This window comes from Trichomonas vaginalis, chromosome IV, assembly GCF_026262505.1.
Source record: "Trichomonas vaginalis G3 chromosome IV, whole genome shotgun sequence".
In the NCBI taxonomy this organism is placed as follows: Eukaryota; Parabasalia; order Trichomonadida; family Trichomonadidae; genus Trichomonas; species Trichomonas vaginalis.
The window spans coordinates 25,088,759-25,107,124 of NC_067206.1; the positions used below are offsets into that span (position 1 = coordinate 25,088,759).

At 33.2% G+C, this 18,366-nt stretch overlaps 9 protein-coding genes across 9 annotated transcripts, besides 3 other annotated features; 5 read left to right on the forward strand and 4 right to left on the reverse strand.

Moving 5' to 3' along the window:
* Positions 1-3,621: part of a mobile genetic element that runs on past the window's edge.
* TVAGG3_0164430 (uncharacterized protein) lies at positions 499-927 on the reverse strand (the record flags this gene model as incomplete). Its single annotated transcript, XM_001304957.1, has 1 exon — positions 499-927. One exon carries the CDS (start codon positions 925-927, stop codon positions 499-501), a length of 429 nt encoding a protein of 142 aa, XP_001304958.1.
* TVAGG3_0164440 (uncharacterized protein) lies at positions 973-1,245 on the forward strand (the record flags this gene model as incomplete). The annotated part of the gene is made up of 1 exon (XM_001304958.1): positions 973-1,245. One exon carries the CDS (start codon positions 973-975, stop codon positions 1,243-1,245), a length of 273 nt encoding a protein of 90 aa, XP_001304959.1.
* TVAGG3_0164450 (uncharacterized protein) lies at positions 1,270-2,127 on the forward strand (the record flags this gene model as incomplete). The annotated part of the gene is made up of 1 exon (XM_001304959.1): positions 1,270-2,127. One exon carries the CDS (start codon positions 1,270-1,272, stop codon positions 2,125-2,127), a length of 858 nt encoding a protein of 285 aa, XP_001304960.1.
* TVAGG3_0164460 (organellar and viral DNA polymerase type B) lies at positions 2,209-3,618 on the reverse strand (the record flags this gene model as incomplete). Its single annotated transcript, XM_001304960.1, has 1 exon — positions 2,209-3,618. One exon carries the CDS (start codon positions 3,616-3,618, stop codon positions 2,209-2,211), a length of 1,410 nt encoding a protein of 469 aa, XP_001304961.1.
* A 302-nt stretch (positions 3,622-3,923) lies between the features above and the next one.
* Positions 3,924-4,103: a mobile genetic element.
* A 2,915-nt stretch (positions 4,104-7,018) lies between these two features.
* Positions 7,019-7,094: a mobile genetic element.
* Positions 7,095-8,417: 1,323 nt separating this feature from the next.
* Positions 8,418-9,645, forward strand: TVAGG3_0164490 (ribonuclease inhibitor domain-containing protein; the record flags this gene model as incomplete). Its single annotated transcript, XM_001304961.2, has 1 exon — positions 8,431-9,645. One exon carries the CDS (start codon positions 8,431-8,433, stop codon positions 9,643-9,645), a length of 1,215 nt encoding a protein of 404 aa, XP_001304962.1.
* Positions 9,646-10,165: 520 nt separating this feature from the next.
* TVAGG3_0164500 (uncharacterized protein) lies at positions 10,166-10,573 on the forward strand (the record flags this gene model as incomplete). Its single annotated transcript, XM_001304962.1, has 1 exon — positions 10,166-10,573. The coding sequence occupies one exon, from the start codon at positions 10,166-10,168 to the stop codon at positions 10,571-10,573; it is 408 nt and encodes a 135-aa protein (XP_001304963.1).
* Positions 10,574-10,972: 399 nt separating this feature from the next.
* TVAGG3_0164510 (coiled-coil domain-containing protein 39 family) lies at positions 10,973-13,948 on the reverse strand (the record flags this gene model as incomplete). Its single annotated transcript, XM_001304963.1, has 1 exon — positions 10,973-13,948. One exon carries the CDS (start codon positions 13,946-13,948, stop codon positions 10,973-10,975), a length of 2,976 nt encoding a protein of 991 aa, XP_001304964.1.
* A 292-nt stretch (positions 13,949-14,240) lies between these two features.
* On the reverse strand, positions 14,241-14,948 carry TVAGG3_0164520 (uncharacterized protein; the record flags this gene model as incomplete). The annotated part of the gene is made up of 1 exon (XM_001304964.1): positions 14,381-14,917. One exon carries the CDS (start codon positions 14,915-14,917, stop codon positions 14,381-14,383), a length of 537 nt encoding a protein of 178 aa, XP_001304965.1.
* Positions 14,949-15,254: 306 nt separating this feature from the next.
* On the forward strand, positions 15,255-18,357 carry TVAGG3_0164530 (uncharacterized protein; the record flags this gene model as incomplete). Its single annotated transcript, XM_001304965.1, has 1 exon — positions 15,255-18,212. One exon carries the CDS (start codon positions 15,255-15,257, stop codon positions 18,210-18,212), a length of 2,958 nt encoding a protein of 985 aa, XP_001304966.1.
* Between the last annotated feature and the right edge of the window lie 9 nt (positions 18,358-18,366).

The following is an 18,366-nucleotide window of genomic DNA, read 5'->3' on the forward strand; positions in this document are numbered from 1 at the left end:
ATGTCGAGTCTTTGAGAAAACATCTACTTTCTTTATTTGTTCGGTAGTTTGTGAGTTTGAAGTTATATATGCTTCTTCTCTTGCGTTGTCTTGAGAATATACGATACGACCATTTGCAAGGATTTGATATCCAGCAACTGCATAGAAAGCGTCATCGAAACCAATCCAAAATCCTGGTGGGTTTGTTTTATTGGAACCTGAACCAATTTCTTTATCTACAATAAATTGACCTTCCATTTTATACGTAATGAATGTATTGTAAAGGTCCAACATATTTTCACCAGGAGGTGAGAGATTGAATGTTACCCATGTGTTATCTTTAGCAGTTCCAGGTTGTGATGGAATCTTTGCGTCAGAATATTTTCTATTAGTGTCACCAATTTGAACTGCATTGTCTATGATATCGAAATATGAGCGAATCTGATGAATATGCTCTGCTGGAGTAAATTCGTTTAGCTGTTCGTTCTGCATGTATTTACTTCAGATAAAAATATCTATTTACTTCATTATTCTCACTCTTCTTCTTGGTATTCGTGGTGGAAGTTGTTTCTTGACATTTTCAATGAACTGTACATTCTCTTTTGTCTCGACTTCTTTCACTGGTGGGTCAGGGTTCTTTGACTCGGTTTGCTTTTCAATGAAATTCACGAACTTTGCAATAAGCTCTTGGTTCGTTATTGAAAGTACATCTGGCTTCTTTTCTTCTTGTTCTTTTGGTGGCTCAGTTTGTACAGAAGGTTTTATATGGGCTTCACCCTCGGTGCCATGCACCTTAATGTTGTCGCTCTCTGCATTTGCTAATGGTACCTTTCTTTTTCTTACATATATTTTACCATCTTTACTCTGACTTACATAATAGAAAGGATGTTGTATTCCTCTTGCACCATTTAATATAATAGACTCTCGTTCTGATTTTGACAAGCTCATTTTACATCGGTTAAAGTTTTAATTTAGTTTTTTATCTGCAGTCAAATGACTCAGACAAGTCCTACGGACAAGACCCAAGAGGTCATAGATGTTGAAGCATTGAAGAAAGAAATTCGTGAACAAATTTTATCCGAACTGAAGGAACAAAAGCCAGAACAAAAACCAGAACAAAAGCCAGAGAGACCAAAGAGAAAACTTAGTGAAAAACAACTTGCTGCATTAGCTGCTGGAAGAAAGAAGAACCCACGTTTGCTGGCGAAGAAAGCTAGAGAAGAAGCAAAAGCAAAAGCAAAGGAAGCTGAAGCAAAGAAAGAGTAAATGGTTTATTTTTATCCAAACTAAATGTATAGACAAATACCTTTATCTGTTGCGTTCAGTAGTGAAAACCCTGACGTCAAAATAAAGGGGAACAGAGTAACGTTTAAGTTTCCAACAGACTGGATTGTGAACATAAATGAAGAGAAGTACATTGGCATAACATCTATGTATATAACACGTGCTTTCAGAAAGGTTGAATTTATACTTCAAGTCGAGATAGAAAATGACGAACAGTCTTTAAGTGCCCAAAATATTCACATATACAGGTACTTCAATGACAGTACGACGTTAGAAGACTGTATAATTACATTTTACGAAAATTTTCAAAAGAAGTTCAACATTGAAATACAAACTTTACAGCCTTTACGTGATTTTCTTGCACAACTGAAAGAAGAAGTTAGTCAGCCAGAACTTATAGCTTTTCATTACGAGTTTGTAGCAAATGAAGATGGAACACGTGACTGTCAGTTTGTTATATATTCACCATTCAATGAAGTCGCTAAAAAGAAAGAAAATCCATTACGTATAAGGTTTCAAATCTCTGAACCCAATGAAGACTTCAAGAATGTTTTCAATTATGATGCAATGCTTCCGAGGAAAAATGAATTTTCAAAGATTGTAACACCTGGCATTTGGGATAGAAAGCAAGCTATATTATATTCAAACTTAAGTAAGGGAGTTGAAAATGAGTTCATTGGTCATACAAGAACTTCACCACTGCCAAATCCTAAATACTATAAATTAACTGGCTTCAATCGTGAGTTTTGGATAGACATGTTCTCCACTCATGACCATAAGTGCCCAGTGTTCTTACCTCCAGATGGGAAAGATTGTTTATACATTGAAGCACAATTGTTAAACTCTACAATAGCTGTATTGTAAATGACCACATAGGCTTCGCCCTTGCCGCTAGCGGCTTATTTTTATCACGAATGACCTCATTGCTGACAAAAATAAATGACCTTAGAACTTCAACTTACGAATAAAGCTTGTTTTAGTCGTTATTGAAAAGTTGAACTTTTCAGCAAAGCAAGGTTGACATGACTTACATAAGTCGAATGCAATCTCTTGACCGTCATGAAGTGCTTTATATAACTTCATAACACTGAACTCAGAGTCTTTGTCATATGTTCCTTGCGGAACCATTAAACCTTTATCTTCATTGTAATAGCATTGTATAGCTTCAGGAAACATTTCATTAGCGGTTAAAGCAATAACATCTTGCTTCACGCCTTTCATTCTGCAGTGAAATGCAACTTCATTTAAATCGTTAGTGAGTAAGTCTATGTAGGTCTTCTTTCCACAGAAAATACTTTTATAAGCTAAACTTTGTTTATCTTTTGTGATTTCTGCAAAGTCGCTATGAAATTGACCAAGGTTCTTTCCTATAAGTTCGCGACCATATCTCTTCTTAAACTCTGCTGCAAGCTTTGGAATGTCTTCATTATATAAGTGCATACTGTCGGTATCCTGATAGGCTATATACAAGCCCATGTCCTCTGCAGTACAGAATACTTCATTCATAATACGTTTTGACATAGACAGAATATTAACACCAAGTGGACAGAAGTTAAAGTGTCTGCAAATGCTTTTGGTTAGCTTGAAAATAGTTTTATCTGAACCATCCAAACCTTCGAACTTCACTATATGGTTGTAATTTCTTATAGCATATCTTATAGCATCTTTGTCATCTACTATGGTTATTTTTGACTCAATAGGAGATAGAATAGTTTTGCCATAAATGCTGTTCAGAATGAGTTTTATAATTTCTTGTAAGGGGTTTTCTTCTTTCTTATACTTTAACCTTAACTCAAACAACTTCTTTACTTCATCTCTTATTCTCATATCTCTGTTTCCATCGTAATAGTATCCTTGCAACACTTCACATTTGACACCTTGATATTTTATGAGGTCTTGTAATGTTATATGGTCAACATACATGAGACAGCAAGTGTTTGAACTTCTTGGAACGTTAAGTTCTGGATTTAGTTCAGGGTCACAAACTATTAAAGGAAAGTGTCTGGGTATACCAATCTCTTTTATCTTAATGAGAACAAAGAAGCCAGACATAAACTTTTCACCAACGGGTTCCTTTTGGTCGTCATCGAATAAATGTCTCATGAGATACTCTGTGCTTAACATTTCTTCCTTCAATACTTTTGGAATACCTTCTAAAGTATAAAGTCTTGCTATAGCTGAAGGATATAATGAAACAGCGTCGAAGTCAGCAATGAGTTTCTTTTTGCTCTTTTGTTTCATGTTATCTGACAACATACATCTTCCACCTTGAATGCATCTCGAAATAAATTCTCTTGGTTTATTTGAGAGGTCATAAAGATTTCCATTCGGGAAGTATACTCTGTTCTCAAACATTTCTTCTTTCTTCTAACATTTCTTCTTTCTTATACTTCATTAGTAGGATCAGCAATCCTACTAAATGGTGAGAACGCCACTAACTAAAAAGGGAGTCCTTGGAGCTCTTGATCTCTTGTCAGTAGAGTTCATAATGAGGCATGACATCTACTGATTAGAGATCAGAGCAATCCTACCTTACCTTCAGGAGCTACAAAGCTCCTAATCGTTACGAGAGGGAGCCTTGGAGCTCCTGAAGCTCATCAGCAGAGGCTATTTACCATTTGGGCCTCTTCTGATGAAAGATGCGAAACACGTCTACGAACCAGGAGCTTCAAAGCTTCTAATCCTTACTAAAGGGAGCTTTGGAGCTCCTGAGTCTCCATCAACAGAGTCCCAGATGGTAAATATCCTTTGCTGATGAAAGATGCGAAACACATCTACGAACCAGGAGCTCCAAAGCTTCTAATCCTTACGAAAGGGAGCTTTGGAGCTCCTGAAACTCCTTTTACTATAAAATAGGACAGTTTTCTTCTGAGGTTCTCATCAAATCTAAGACTTCAGAAGAAAGCTGTCCTATCAATGTATACTTACACTCTCATGGACTACAAGTGTACAATTTTAAGGCAGAGATTATCCGAGGCCTCTCATCAAATGAGGGACCTCGGATAATCTCTACCTTAAGTAGTCAAATAACTTTTCTCACTATTTAGGAACAAAAGAACAAGAGTTGGAGTACTTTAAGGCAAGATTCTTCCGAAATCTCTCATCGAATGAGAGACTTCGGAAGGACCTTGCCAAATCCTTGAACGCCAATATCCTTGGAACTGAGCTAGAACCAGGGAGAAGTAGCATACTATAGAGCACGATGGTAATCTCGGAAATGCTTATATCGCCCCAAGCACAATATTTAAGAAGTCTAACTCATATATACAAGAAGTCAGGCTGAATAGATATTGTGCATATGGTTTGCAGAACTCTCATGATATTTAAAATTCATGTTATCCCAAAAAAGGTGACACTTTGGGTGTATCGTCCATCCCAGGGATGCAAAAATCACATCACCTTGGATCTATAAATTTCAAAAAAAAATTCAAAATCTAAAAATTAATTGAAAATTTGTTAGAAAAATCATCAAAATCGAAAAAATGAATATTTTTTGGAAATTTAAAAGGCAGTCAATGGTTTCATTTTAGATTTTGAATACTTTTTGACTAGATTTGAAAAAATTATGTGTGAATTTTGATTCATATAATCTCAATTATTAGGAATTAAGGAATGAAACAAATGTGTACTACAGTGTATGTGGATGTAACTACAAATCACATTCAGTGCAAATGAAAAACTGATTGCATAACTTAAAATTAAATTTATGTAAACAAACAAGCAATTTAAGACATAAAACAATTACCAACTAACTCAACTACCAAATTTCTGCTCATAACTAATTCATACATGAACTAGTTTAAGTTTCTTGAACAAATTTAAGCAATTTAGCTAGAAAAATACTATAAACCGGAATTTTAATAGATTAGCTTTCACATACAAAGGAATTTGTATGCCCAAAGGTGCTTTTGAAATGAGTATTTTCAATTATCCAATCATTTAAAAAAATTTCTACCATTATCGGTATTTAATAGGGATTATGAACATTAACATTCTTATTTAAATCAAAAATTAGTTAAGACTGAGTTATATTCTAATTTTTTATATGAAAAAAAAATCTTGATAGTGAATTGGCGTCAGGATTTGTATTCATCTTAGTTATAATCAAAAAATATAAATTATTAGAAATAATAGTCAATTATGAGACTTCAATTTGAAAGACATAAATCAAAGATAAACCCATTTTCCTACGTAAAGTCTCCCTATCGTTTTTCTGCCTCAATATTGAGTGCACCTCTATCAAAAATTTGAATAAGAGACTTTACAAAAGAAAAGGAGTTTAATAAAATGTCATTGCTTAATGAATCACTTCAAATAGGATAGAATATACATAAAACAATCTATCAACAATCTGAATTACTATTAAAATATATATTTATGATGGAAATCATAATTTCAACTTTTTTTTCATTTTCAAACAAAAACAGACATTATTTATTAATAAAACATTTTGGTTGAAGATTTGTTTATAATAATAAGCTTAAAATAAAAGTAATTAATGAAATTCACACTAAATTTGTTTTATTTTAACTCATTTTCATTATATAATACTTACACATATCGCTATTATAACGATAAATACTATTTACATCATTAAATGAAGAGTATTCAATATCTTGTATGAATATGCAATTGAATGGAATCAATATATTGGTAAGTGGAATAGTTAACACACAAAATTATAAGAAAAATATGTGGATAATACGATTTAATGCAATATTCTTCAATAACCCCAAAATATAGACAGAATGTTTCTGATTCAATGATTAATAAACAAAAACATATGTGTTTAATGATATAGATACATTGGCCTAATAATACATTATTATGCTGCAAAAGGAAAAACCCGAATACTTAATTCATTATGCAGAAACAAGGATTTTATAAACCAAATTTTTCTATCGTCCTTTACTGATGTACTTTCCGTATTTTTACGACGATAGGAAAAAAATCCGTAAACCCAGAAGTGATCCCACTCACAAAAAATGTGATCTTAGCTTTCTCTTTATGATTTTTAGAATTGGCATCTGATGTAGATATTAGATCCATAGTTAGTTTTCACTTCATCATAAACGTGCTTCATTCAATTTCACTCTTAAAATGTAAATTTTCTCACTTTTTCATATTTAAAATCTGATGTTTAATAATATTTTCCAAGAAAAATGCAAAAATAATTCTGGGGAGCAAGCTATATTTGGTCGTATCACATTTACATTTTGGTATGGAAATCGGAGATTGTATTGATATTGATGCAGATTTTAAATCCATAATATACAGTATGCATGACACTGATTGAAAATAAACATGATAATTTCCACAAAATCGTAGTAGAATTAAACAAATTTCTCAAATCTCGAATTTAAAATCTGTGTAAAGGAATGATTTTGTTTTATAATTAAAATGATTTTCATGAATGTGTTTTATTATTAAGATTACTAGACTTAAAATGACTAGGATTCGATAAATATGAATTTGATTTAACTAAACTCGAATCCAATCATATTATATTGAATCAGACATGCATTACCGCTACATAAATGTTACATTCTTAATTATGAAAGCGAATATTGTATATAATTTTCAAAAATCTAATTTAGAATTTGACTTCGATAAAAGAGATGCGAACAATATTTATAGATATATACATAACTAGGCCTAGGTATTTTCCAGCATGAGCAGATAAGCTAAGTTGTTAATATTGGGAGTGGGAGCACTTCTGTAAACCCCCCTTCTTTATCAGCTTATATAGTGCATATTTTCACGTTCTGAAAGCGGAAAACGCATTTTTGGAACGCATAGATTACAAATCACACGGAAAAATTAGATTTTATGATTATAAGAAACAAGCAGTCCAGCATTTCGAAGTGATTTATGAAATTAATTCATATATTTTGAACATGATATCTCATAGGATAAAGAATAAAATTAACTGCTTAGAATCGAATTTTGAACATGATTTATTATTGAAATTATTTGATCATTGAATTTTCGGCGATTTAAATGGATCAATCCACAGTACAATATAACATCCGCTTAAACTTTTTAGTTGTCTTAAATTCCCTTTGAATTTTCGATTTTAACTACTTGCCTATGTTTGATTCTCATATCCTCGTTATTAGTCTAAACATATTATAGTATTATATATTATACATTCATTTATCATTTGTTCCTGCTTAAATATTATTCAATAATTTCGCAATTGATTTTAAACAAACAAAAGTTGTCATTTATAAGAATTACCATATACACTTACTATTCACCAAATTCATTTCTATTAAAACACGAGAAATCAACTTTTGAATTGTTAATTCTTGCTCAAAATATCATTAAAATAATAATCACATTACATTTTCCATAGGATAGTATGAATTCGTGCAAAATATCAAAAATTGTTTAATAATAATCTTACATTTTTAAAATTAACTTTGTTTTCTATTTTCAAGCTATTAATTATAAATTCATATACTAGGGAGGAAATATCTGTTTTCTAACATTATAAGTAAAGGCTAAGTTAATAATTTCAATCAATCTTTTTAGAATTTTAATCTGATTACATGATCATAATCTCTAATACTTGCCCACACATCTGCTAAAATATCACAGTCACATTAATAAAAATGAGTGAGTTATGAGCTAATCAAATCTTTAATTATCATGTCAATTACCCTCTTAGTTTCCATTGGAAGTATGCTAAATCTAATACCCACACTATAGGTATTCATGCTATGCTATTCGTCTTTGTCTATTAGCTCGTGGTATATGCGAGCTGGAAAAAAGAGGCATTTTGGACCCCTGGGTAGAGGGTCATGCACTTTTTGTAAATTCCTGGAAAGCAAAGGTATCTTGACATTAAACTTAGAATCCTCTCAAATTCAAGGATATAATCACAATACAGCTATATTTTAATGCTGCAGTATAGCGAAAGCTCTTTGATTATTATACACTAATAATACCATATGAGTACGAAAACTGGGAAAAAAAATTGAGAGGGAGTACGGAAAAAAAGTCTGCTTTTGATATAAATGCACATGGAGCCTTAAAAATAGCTGAAAACAATATTTGTGAAAGTTCTTTATACACCTCAGAGCCTTTCAGTGAGTTATCTGACAACGAGAATTTGCTGCACGCCGATAAATTTTAAATTTTTAATTTTGTTAGAATTTGATAATGACTAAGAAAGAAAAATTCACAATAGAGGAACTCTATAAATTAGGTAACGGGGACGAACACCTTTGTACATATGATTTTTCCGAAATTCCGGCTAAATATTATGAAAAATTCTTCTGGCCTTTATCTAATCTTGTCTATAAAAAAGTTGATGAACTTCGTTTCAATTGTAATCTTGCCATGCAAGAAGAAACGTCTTTAAATAAGAACAGACAAAAACAGAGAATTATTGAACAATCTATTTATCATCAAAGACCAAACTACTTAAACTACTTATGCGTAATATTAAAAGAAGTTTTACCGAAAGCTAAGCGTATTAAAAGAATCCGGCTTAGTGATATGAATATTCCTTCAGAAAACTTATCAGAACTTTTTGATGCTCTTGAAACAAACAATTCTCCACTTGAATTACTTTCATTCCAAAACATTAAGATCGAAACAGATAAATTTAATAAAAATATTCAGAAACTCGACCCATATAATTTTGCTGCAGTCGAATTCATTAACTGTGGCCTTACAAACGACAACATAGAAGCAATTCGCAAGTTTATTACTCGCCCGCCAAAAGATCCTGAAAATTGGAGTGCTGAGCGTGCTTTGCACACTCTTGATTTATCGCAGAATAATATTACAGAGGAAGAGCGTAAAAAGCTTCAGAAACTCATCGAAGAAGAGCGCGCTAAATGGCTAGCTTTCCAGAAACAAAAATCAGACGAAATTAAGAGATTGGAAGAAGAACGACTTGCAGCGATTGAAGCAGAAAAAGAAAGACAAAGAAGAGCTAAGGAAAGAGCAGAACAACGCGCTCGAGAAAAGGCTGAGCGCGAAGCCAGAGAAAAAGCAGAGAAAGAAAGATTAGAAAGAGAAGCAAAAGAGAAAGCTGAAAGAGAAAAGAAGGAGAAAGAAAGATTAGAAAGAGAAGCAAAAGAGAAAGCTGAAAGAGAAAAGAAGGAGAAAGAAAGATTAGAAAGAGAAGCAAAAGAGAAAGCTGAAAGAGAAAAGAAGGAGAAAGAAAGATTAGAAAGAGAAGCAAAAGAGAAAACTGAAAGAGAACGTAAAGAAAAGGAAAAGCGAGAAAAAGAACATAAACAACCTGAAAATAAAGATAAAAATGACAAAGAAGAAAGAGAAAAACTAGAAAGAGAACGTAAAGAAAGGGAAGAAAAAGAAAGAAGAGAAAAAGAAAAAAAAAGAAAGACTAGAAAGAGAGCGTAAAGAAAAGGAAGAGAAGGAAAGAAGAGAAAGATTAGAAAGGGATTCTAAAGAAAAAACAGATAAAGATGCTGAAAGACTCAAAAAGAAGAAAGCAAAAAGAGAAAGAAGAAGAGATCTCGCAAGGAAATCAAAAGAACTGGGAGATAAAGAAGACGAAAGATTTGCAGAAGAACTCAAAGAGCGCCTGAAGAAAGACGCAAAAAGAGTTAAGAAAGAAACAGAAATTGTAGAGTTGGAACCAGAATTAGAACCTCCTTCAAGTGATGGAAATTACTGTGATATCGAAATAATTCAATACGTTGATGTCTACGAATATACTGATGAATCAGAAAATGAAAACGATTTTGAAGAAAAATTGAAGAAAGATAATAAACCAAAGGTTCTTTTCGATGATGCTGCAATCAAGAAATCTTATTCTTCTGCATCATCTGATTATTATTCTTATGATTACTCTGATAGTCAAGTAAGTGAAAAAGAAGAAATAAAAGTTGATGAAAATATAAAAAGCGACAATGAGGAAATGAAGATAAATTTAGATAATAATGAAAAAGTTGAAACCAATTCTGGAAGTTACAGTGAGTCTGACAATCAGCCTAAAATTGAAGAAAACAACAGTGCGGATTATTCTATTAGTCAGGGCGAAGAAAACAATAATTCTTCGGTATACAGCATTGACAATGATAGTTCTGCAATCAGAGATGTCGATGCTAAAAGCGAAAGCCTAAATATGGATGATAAAAATAGTTCTCGTTCATATGAATTGAGCAATGAAAATGGATCTGAAAAAAATTCAAATCCTGGTTCTAATTCAGACAGTGATTCATTGCAACTTACTTCTGATTCTGGTCCTCATCAGCTTTCAAAATCATCATCTGATGATGATGATAATGATGAATTAATTGATTTTGGAGATCGCGTGTCTGTATAATTTGTATATTATTTTGAAATAAAAAAAAATATATTTTTAAACTTGATTTCATATTTTTTTCCCCTGTAAGCATTTCAATTCCATCAATTTTCAAGAACCATGGTTTTGATTTTTACGAATAGCTCTGTAAATAGTTGGAAACCTTGTTTGCATTCAAGAAATTTATATTCTCATGGTCTGTTTAGAGATTTTGATTGAATTAGAAATCGATGACAAAAATTATCCTCTAGGGAAAAAAAGCCCTTGACGAAATTTCAAAATGATTAGATTCAATACAAGAATATTTGTTAAAAACCTTGACTAAAGGAAACCGCAAATTAAGATGAATTAAAACAAACATAGTAAAACTACCTTTATTTCTTTTAATACATACAATAATAAAAAAAAATACAAATAAAATTATTTGAGATTTGGTTTTGTTATTCTTGGTTCAGCTCTTCTTGCAGAAGTTATTCCTTGCACAGATAAATCAACATCATTTTGTCTTTCATTGTAAGAATCCCTTGATCTTGTACTTCTTTGAGAATTCTTTGATCTAACAGAGTTAATACTTTTTGTGGATCTTGCAGAATTAGATCGAGTTTCATCATCTCTTTTGATGTTTTCCAGTGCCAAATCAATGTGGTGAGATATCTTACTTGATCTGCTTGAAGACCTTGCAGAGCTTGCCCTGGAAGGAGCTCCAGAAGAAGGAGGTCTGACTTGTATTTCATTTGCCGAAGAGTTAGAAGAAGATGATGAAGTTCTATTTATTTTTCTTGGAGAATGTTGAATCTTCATTTGCAAACCAATTCCTGTTAGATATGACTGTAAATGGGGCATTATTTCGCTGTTCATTGCCGCGATCTTTGACAGTTCATCAACTATAGAATCAGTGACCATTTTCGTCAATTTCAGTTCCATGTCCATTTCCAAGATTGTTGAAGGATATTTCGCTTCGAGAGGAATGTTGTTTTCTTTTCTATGTTGCTCTCGAAGTTTCGTGAGAATCGCTGTAGCCCTTTTGAGCTTCTCCGTTTCTTCTCTGTTCTCTGATTCTTGTTTGGCCAAATTCGATTTTAATTTCTCGATTTCGGACTTGATTTTCATCGAATAATTTGTTTTATCGTCATATGATTTATTACTTGCGCTGTGAACTTCTTCTGATCTTCTGAGTTCCATTCTTCTGGCGTTCAACCTTGCCTGCAAGTTCTTCTTTTGTTCTTCAAGAGCTTTCTTCCTTTCGACGTCGTTTTCGCTGTCATTCGCCGTCCGAAATCCTTCTTTGAATTTGTCATTGTTGTCACTGAATTTCGCCATTGTTCTCTCCAATGCTTTGAGTTCTTTGACTGCAGTCTTGATCTCTGCATCGAGTTCATCTCCACGACGAGAAATTTCTTCTTTTTGGGTGGCAAATTTGATGACATTTTTGGCTTGTGTTGGTTCTTCTCCATCTTCTGTTTTGTACGTTCCCATGACGATTTGGAACTTGTTTGCCATGACCTTCTCGTGTTTCTTACGCTCGGCAAGCTCTGTAACTTGCTTGTGTTTGGCTTCTTCTTCTGTTTTCAGTGTTATTCGTAATGCGGCCAAATGTTCATCGATTTCAAGAAGCCTTTCTTGCATACTTAGCTGTAGTTGCTGACGGCGGTTCTCTAAAGAGATGATTTCGTCACTTTTGGCCGCATATTGTTCTGTCATTTTCTCAACTTGGATTCTGAGCATGTTTAGCTGGACAAGAACCTCTGATTTCCTCTGTCTAGCCCTTTCTATGGCTTTTGTCAATGCATCGTCGTCAACTGTTACTTCATTTAGCTCGGTTTCTAATTTGATCTTCTTTTCCATTGAATTATCCTTCCTTCTTTGGCATTGCCTGTAATCTAAGTCTAATCTTCTTATTTGTTCTGCAATAAACTTCTCGTGTTCTACTTTCTTTTGCAATTCTCCTTCTAATTTCTCAATTTTATCAAGAAACTCTTGTTTCTGGTCTTCTGGAATATCTCCCCTTATTCTCCCGAGTTTTCTCTCCATCATAGCAATCTGATATTTCGCATTATATTTTAATCCGTCTTGTTTCATCATTTCTCTATCCAAATCACTTATCTTTGCCTGTAGAGCTTTATTGTGTGACTTGCTGCCTTCCAATTCCGCTCTAACGCTCTTCTCCTTCGTTTTTTCGTCATGTAAAGCTTGGCTTTCCTCATATATCGTCTTTTTAACGGCGTCGATTTCTTTTTCTTTGTCCTTTATCGTTCCTTTGGCTTTTTCAATGAAGTCATATATGAATTTCGTCTGTTCCTGTATTTCTTCCGTTGAATCCTTCTGAACATCAAGGGCGTTCTGTGTTAGTTTGAGTCTTTCCAAGTAACTGTTCTTCTTCTCGATTTCTAGTTGCGTTTTTCGATGTAATTCTTCGATTTCTGCTCTGATGAATCTTTCATTTGACTCTGCAAGCTCGAAAGCGCCTCTTTGGGTCTCAACAACTTCATTAAATTCACGTAATGCCTTGTCTTGTTGCTCAAATGCTTCATGTTTCTTTGTAATTACAGCATCTCCAATTGTAATGTTTCTATCGATGGTTTTATTGTGTTTAAGAGCTTTCTCGAGGTTTGTTTCTTCCTCTTTAGTAAGTGTAGATAGTTTTTCTGCTTCGATTTTTCTTTGATCGTATTGTTTATTTTTCTCATCAATGGAATCATTAAGAGATTGTAGTTGCTTTAGAGTATTCTCCCATTGCTCAAGAAGTTCGGCCCTTTCATTGTGAAGAGCTCTGAACTGGGAAGCTGTTGTATCTAATTCTATTTGTAGAGCACGAGTTGTTGTAATTTCTTGATCAAGTTCTGCACGTTTTGCATCAACAAGTCCTTGATTCTTTTCAATTTCGTAAATCATCTGGCGAATTTTCGATTCATCTTCTTTTTTGTATCTTTGAAGGACAAGGAAGTCTTCTTCTTTGTCTTTTGCTGCTTGTATCCATTGCTGTAACTGTTCCTCATTAACTTTTAGTTCTTCTTTGAATGTTTCAATCCTTTGTTCTGATTTGAAAACTTTTGCTTGAACTTCGCTATATTTTGATTCGATTTCTTGCGTTTTTTGTTCGAGTTGAACTAATGAAACTTGAATTTTACCAAATTCACGCTCAGATAATGTCTGCAAATGTTTTTCATCTTCTGCTTGAGCTTCTTTTGCTGTAACCAATTCTTGTGTTGACGTAATTTCGACTTTACAGTCTTTTAAGTGAGCTGTTAAAGTAGTTACACGCTCCTGTAAGTCTTTACATTCTGCATCTAACTTTTGCAGCTCTTCTCGCTTCGCCATAACGCGTTGGTGAAGCTCCCTATTCTCTTTATTGGCAAATGTTGGCATTTGTTCATATAAATTTACAGATGGATCCATATAAAAATTTTAAATTACAGCAAATGATGAGAAAAGTGACAAAAATCGTTGGTAATCTATTAGATATGCATCATTATGTATACTGCACAAGTACCACTCACATTATTTATTTTTTGTAAAAAAGGCTTCATTAAAATGATATCTCCTCAATTCTAATCATAAAATTTGCCTTTCAATGGTACTGGAAGCACAATATGTGTTTAAAAAGTATCTTTCATAGAATATTTCTATAATCATGTTGTTAAGCATTCATTTTGGTAAGATTGAATAAAGCATTTCTAATTCAAATGCAAAACAAGTATTGTTATATTAGTAATAATACAAAACATAGCGATTTAATTCATAATGTATGACTAAAACAACAAGAATAAGTAATAATTAGTAAGATATTTCAATAAATAATTATATACTTCAAATAATAAAGATATTTGCTTAATTCCAGTAACTTATGTATTTCTGGTAGTCATTACAAAGCTGCTCAAGACCTTCTCTGGATAAAGCTTTTGCTGTCTTGATAGAACTAGGAGCTTCCTTAGATATACCAGTTCCTGGGGTATATATGATTTCTCCTTTCTTCTTCTCAAGCGAAAATTCTATAGTTGTATCTGGTATATCTAATCTTATTCGATATGTAACAATATCCACCATCCTAACGTTAAAAAGCGGATACCTTGTTAAAACTGATAATATAACATCTTGAGATAAGTATTTTTGAAGCTTGCGAATTTCATTTTGAAGGGATTGAATTTTATCTTGAATTTTCTTGTTTTCATCGAGATAATTGTCTAGTTGTTCTTTTTCATTTTCGATGTCTTCAACGATTTCTGCGCTTTTAGATTTATATAAATTTATTTGTTCTTCCAGAGCAATTGCATCGCGTTCTGGACCATCTATTCTGATTTTCTTAAGTTTTTTGAGGTTATATTCCATCTGTCTGCACTTTTCTGACCAGTCTATGCTATCACTCATGCGATTTTAATCAATTAACGTTTAAAATTTCTTTTGAACTAGAAAAAATAAAGTGAAAAATTGTTGAAATTTAAGATAAAAAATGATTTTTAAAATTTTCTTGGAATTTTTCCAGAAATTCATCATGGTAATAAGTAATATATTTTGATTTTGATTATATTAATCGAGAGATATTTGAAAAATTATATTTTTTGAAAGAATTTTAAATATTTTTAATCAGCAATGTCTGATGTAATTATGTAAACTTTAAAGTACAATCACTACTATATATGATTTTACGTGAAATAATGACTAAAATCTTGATTGCCTCAAAAAGCACGTTTTTTTACAGGTTTCAATGGATGAAAATCCTTTGAACGCCTGTGAAATATTGAATGTAAAACTCTCGGAAATCAAGCAAATCGTTGATACCCTCCATCAGTACAGCACGGATAATGACATTCCAGATGTTTTTGAGGGCGCTCAACAGATTCTTCAAAATTTATTACCAGAAAAAAGTAACTTTGCTATAAGTCAAGAGGAGCAAGAATTAAAGTTTGATGAATTAGTTTCCAAATTAGAGAGAGATTTCATAGCAAAACATGATAAAGAAGTTGAAAAAATCAGTCAAACAATAGATACCCTCCAGAAATCAATTATCGATGATGATCAAGATATACAGAAGATATTGAAAGATGGACAGCTATTTCAGCTCGCAGAAGTTGGAAAATTAACTAAATTTTACAATCAAATCATGCAAGATAACGAAAAAGATTTTAATAGTCATAAAAGCACCTTCACACAGCGCGAAAAGGAAATCTATGCCAAATACGAAAAAGACTTAGCAGAAAAATTAGGTCAAGTTTCAGCGGAAAATACAGGAAAGATCGAAGAGATTACGAACAAAATCAATACTATGCAGCGTGAATTGCAATCTATGATTCATCAGAAGCACCAACAGAATACAATTAAAGCAGATTTGATCGCAGAAGAAGATCGAAGAATGGCGACTGAGCATGAACAAATTTCTCGTGAATATCAAACTAGAAAGAATACTGCCGATGACAAAATCAAAAGATTTACAGAAGAACTTTCAAAAATTGAAAAATCAATTGCAAACGAATCCCAATCAGCTACAGAAAAAATCCAAGCCATGGAGCAAGCAATGATGAATGAAAGAAACCTCGTTGTCGAGAAACATAACAAGTCTTTGGAAGAATTACAAAATACTTTTCAAAGTCTATCAACAGAGCTCGCAAACAAGCAATCGTTGATAGAAAGTGAACATTCACAAGCTGTTACAGAACTCAAGAAGGCCGAACGTGAAGCAAAACGTAAAATCGAGAAAGAACAAAATGAAACTGAAGAATTAATAACAGCTGCAAGAGTTGAGATCGAAATTAACTATAGGCCACGTATAGAATCAATGAGGAAGATCATTGAAGACACAGAAAACCAAAGAGGAAAAGAATTGGAAATATTAAGACAACAAATCTTGGCTTCCAACGAAGAGAGCGAAAAATCAATTGCTATTGCTTGCTCCCATTACCAAGATGAGAGCGACAGAGCGAAAATGGCAATAAAAGAACTCAAAGACGAATTAAATTCTTTGAAAGACGAAAAGAAGGCAGATTTGGACGAATTAACCAAAACTCTTCAGATAGAAGTTGGTAAAGTATTATCTGAAGCTGATGAAACAGAGAGAAAGCATAACGAAGAAGTGAATAAAATTATGCAAAAATTTGATGAGCAACAGAAGTATCTTACAGAGCTGCATAGGGTCTCAGTAGAAGCGCATGATAAAATGAGAGCTGACGAACTGGCGAGACTTAAGCAGGAACACGAACAAAGAAAGAATCAACTTATTTTTAAGTTAGAACAACAAGCAAAGATCGATCGCGAGACACTTTTGGCATCTGCTATTGAAGCAGAAAACCAGAGGCATAACAATGCGATTGTAAATTTGAAAGCAAGAATTGTTGAATTGCAATCTCGTATTGAACTGCTGAATATGAAGTTCGAAGGACTTTATTCTGTTCACGGACAAAGAATCGAGGAACTCCAGAGAGATTCAACTGAAACAAGTCTCAAGATGGAGAATATTTCTGAAACAAGTTCTTTGGCATCAACAAGAACCCCTGCAAATTCAGAACAGACCCCTAATAAGGAAACTTCCCCGGAGGACGAAGAGCTCCAAAGCGCGAAAGCACTCGAAGAAGAATTAAATAAACGCAAAGAAGAAGAAAAGAAGAAAGGAGAAGCTGAAATCGAAGAAATCAAATCTTATTCCATGAAATTAATGAACGAAACACAGGAATTTAACAGGACAAAGGCAAGAATTCTAACTGAAGTTGACGAAATTAATAAGAATTTCGCTTACATCCGAGAAGATTTCGAAGAAAAAATGTTCCAGATCAAAACTAAGTTCCTTGCTCAGAAATCAACCTATGATTCCAAGTCCAGAGACATGGAGATTGTTTCGCAGTCATTGCAAAACAAAGTTGCCGATCAAGTTGTCAAAATTGAAGAATTAACTCAAATTGCTGACAGAAAAGAAGACGAAGCGACCAAATTTGAGCAATCCATACCCGACCAAGAAGAGGAATTCCGCGAGCAAACGAAGAAATCCTACACAGAAGATCTCGAAATTGCGAAATCTCAGCCAGACAACTTTGAAGAGAAAGTCAGAGCAGTTACAGATGAAATGCATGAGAAGATGTTCGAGATTACCAAGCTCATTGAAGCTGAAAAGGTCAATACCGAGAAGATTTCTAAAATGCTGATGAATGAGCGAAAAGAAATCTTCGCCCAAGTGGAGAAAGTCATCCGGACAGAGTTCAAAGACAGAAAGAAAATCTTCTACAAGAACTACGAGAAAGTCATCGCAAAAATGGACGAAGATTTCAACGAAAAAGAGAAATTGCATCAAAAAGAAATGGATGATTTAGAGATGCAACAGAGAGTACAAAAGGCGCAATTCATAGACCAGCACAGGAAACTGATGCTCGACATGGAGGAAGAGAAAGAGAGAGTGCTAAAGGAATCACAGGCCTTGGACAAAGAAATTGCAGATTTGGATACAATGGAATGCCCTCAATGCATCAAAAAGAAGGCAAGTATAAGGATGCTACTACAACAAAGAGATGCTTTGTACAGTAGACTTGGCGTTGCTGCTGAAAAATTGGAAGATTCGGATAAAAAAGTTGGTTCTCTCTTCAAAGATGTTAAAAGAGCAAAGGTTTCAAGGTCAATGCTTGATAGCTTGAAGGCTTCTCCAAAGGTTTTAATTCCAAAACCTCCAATGATCAGATTATAATTTTTTTATTTTTATTATTTTGTTTGTATGTAAAGTATTTTAATCTTGACTATTCTTAATTTCACTCTGAATCTTGTATTCACAAGTTTCTGGTTTTTACGGTTAAATTTCAATTTTTTTACGATGTTCTTGAAAATGTTAGCAAAATAGATGA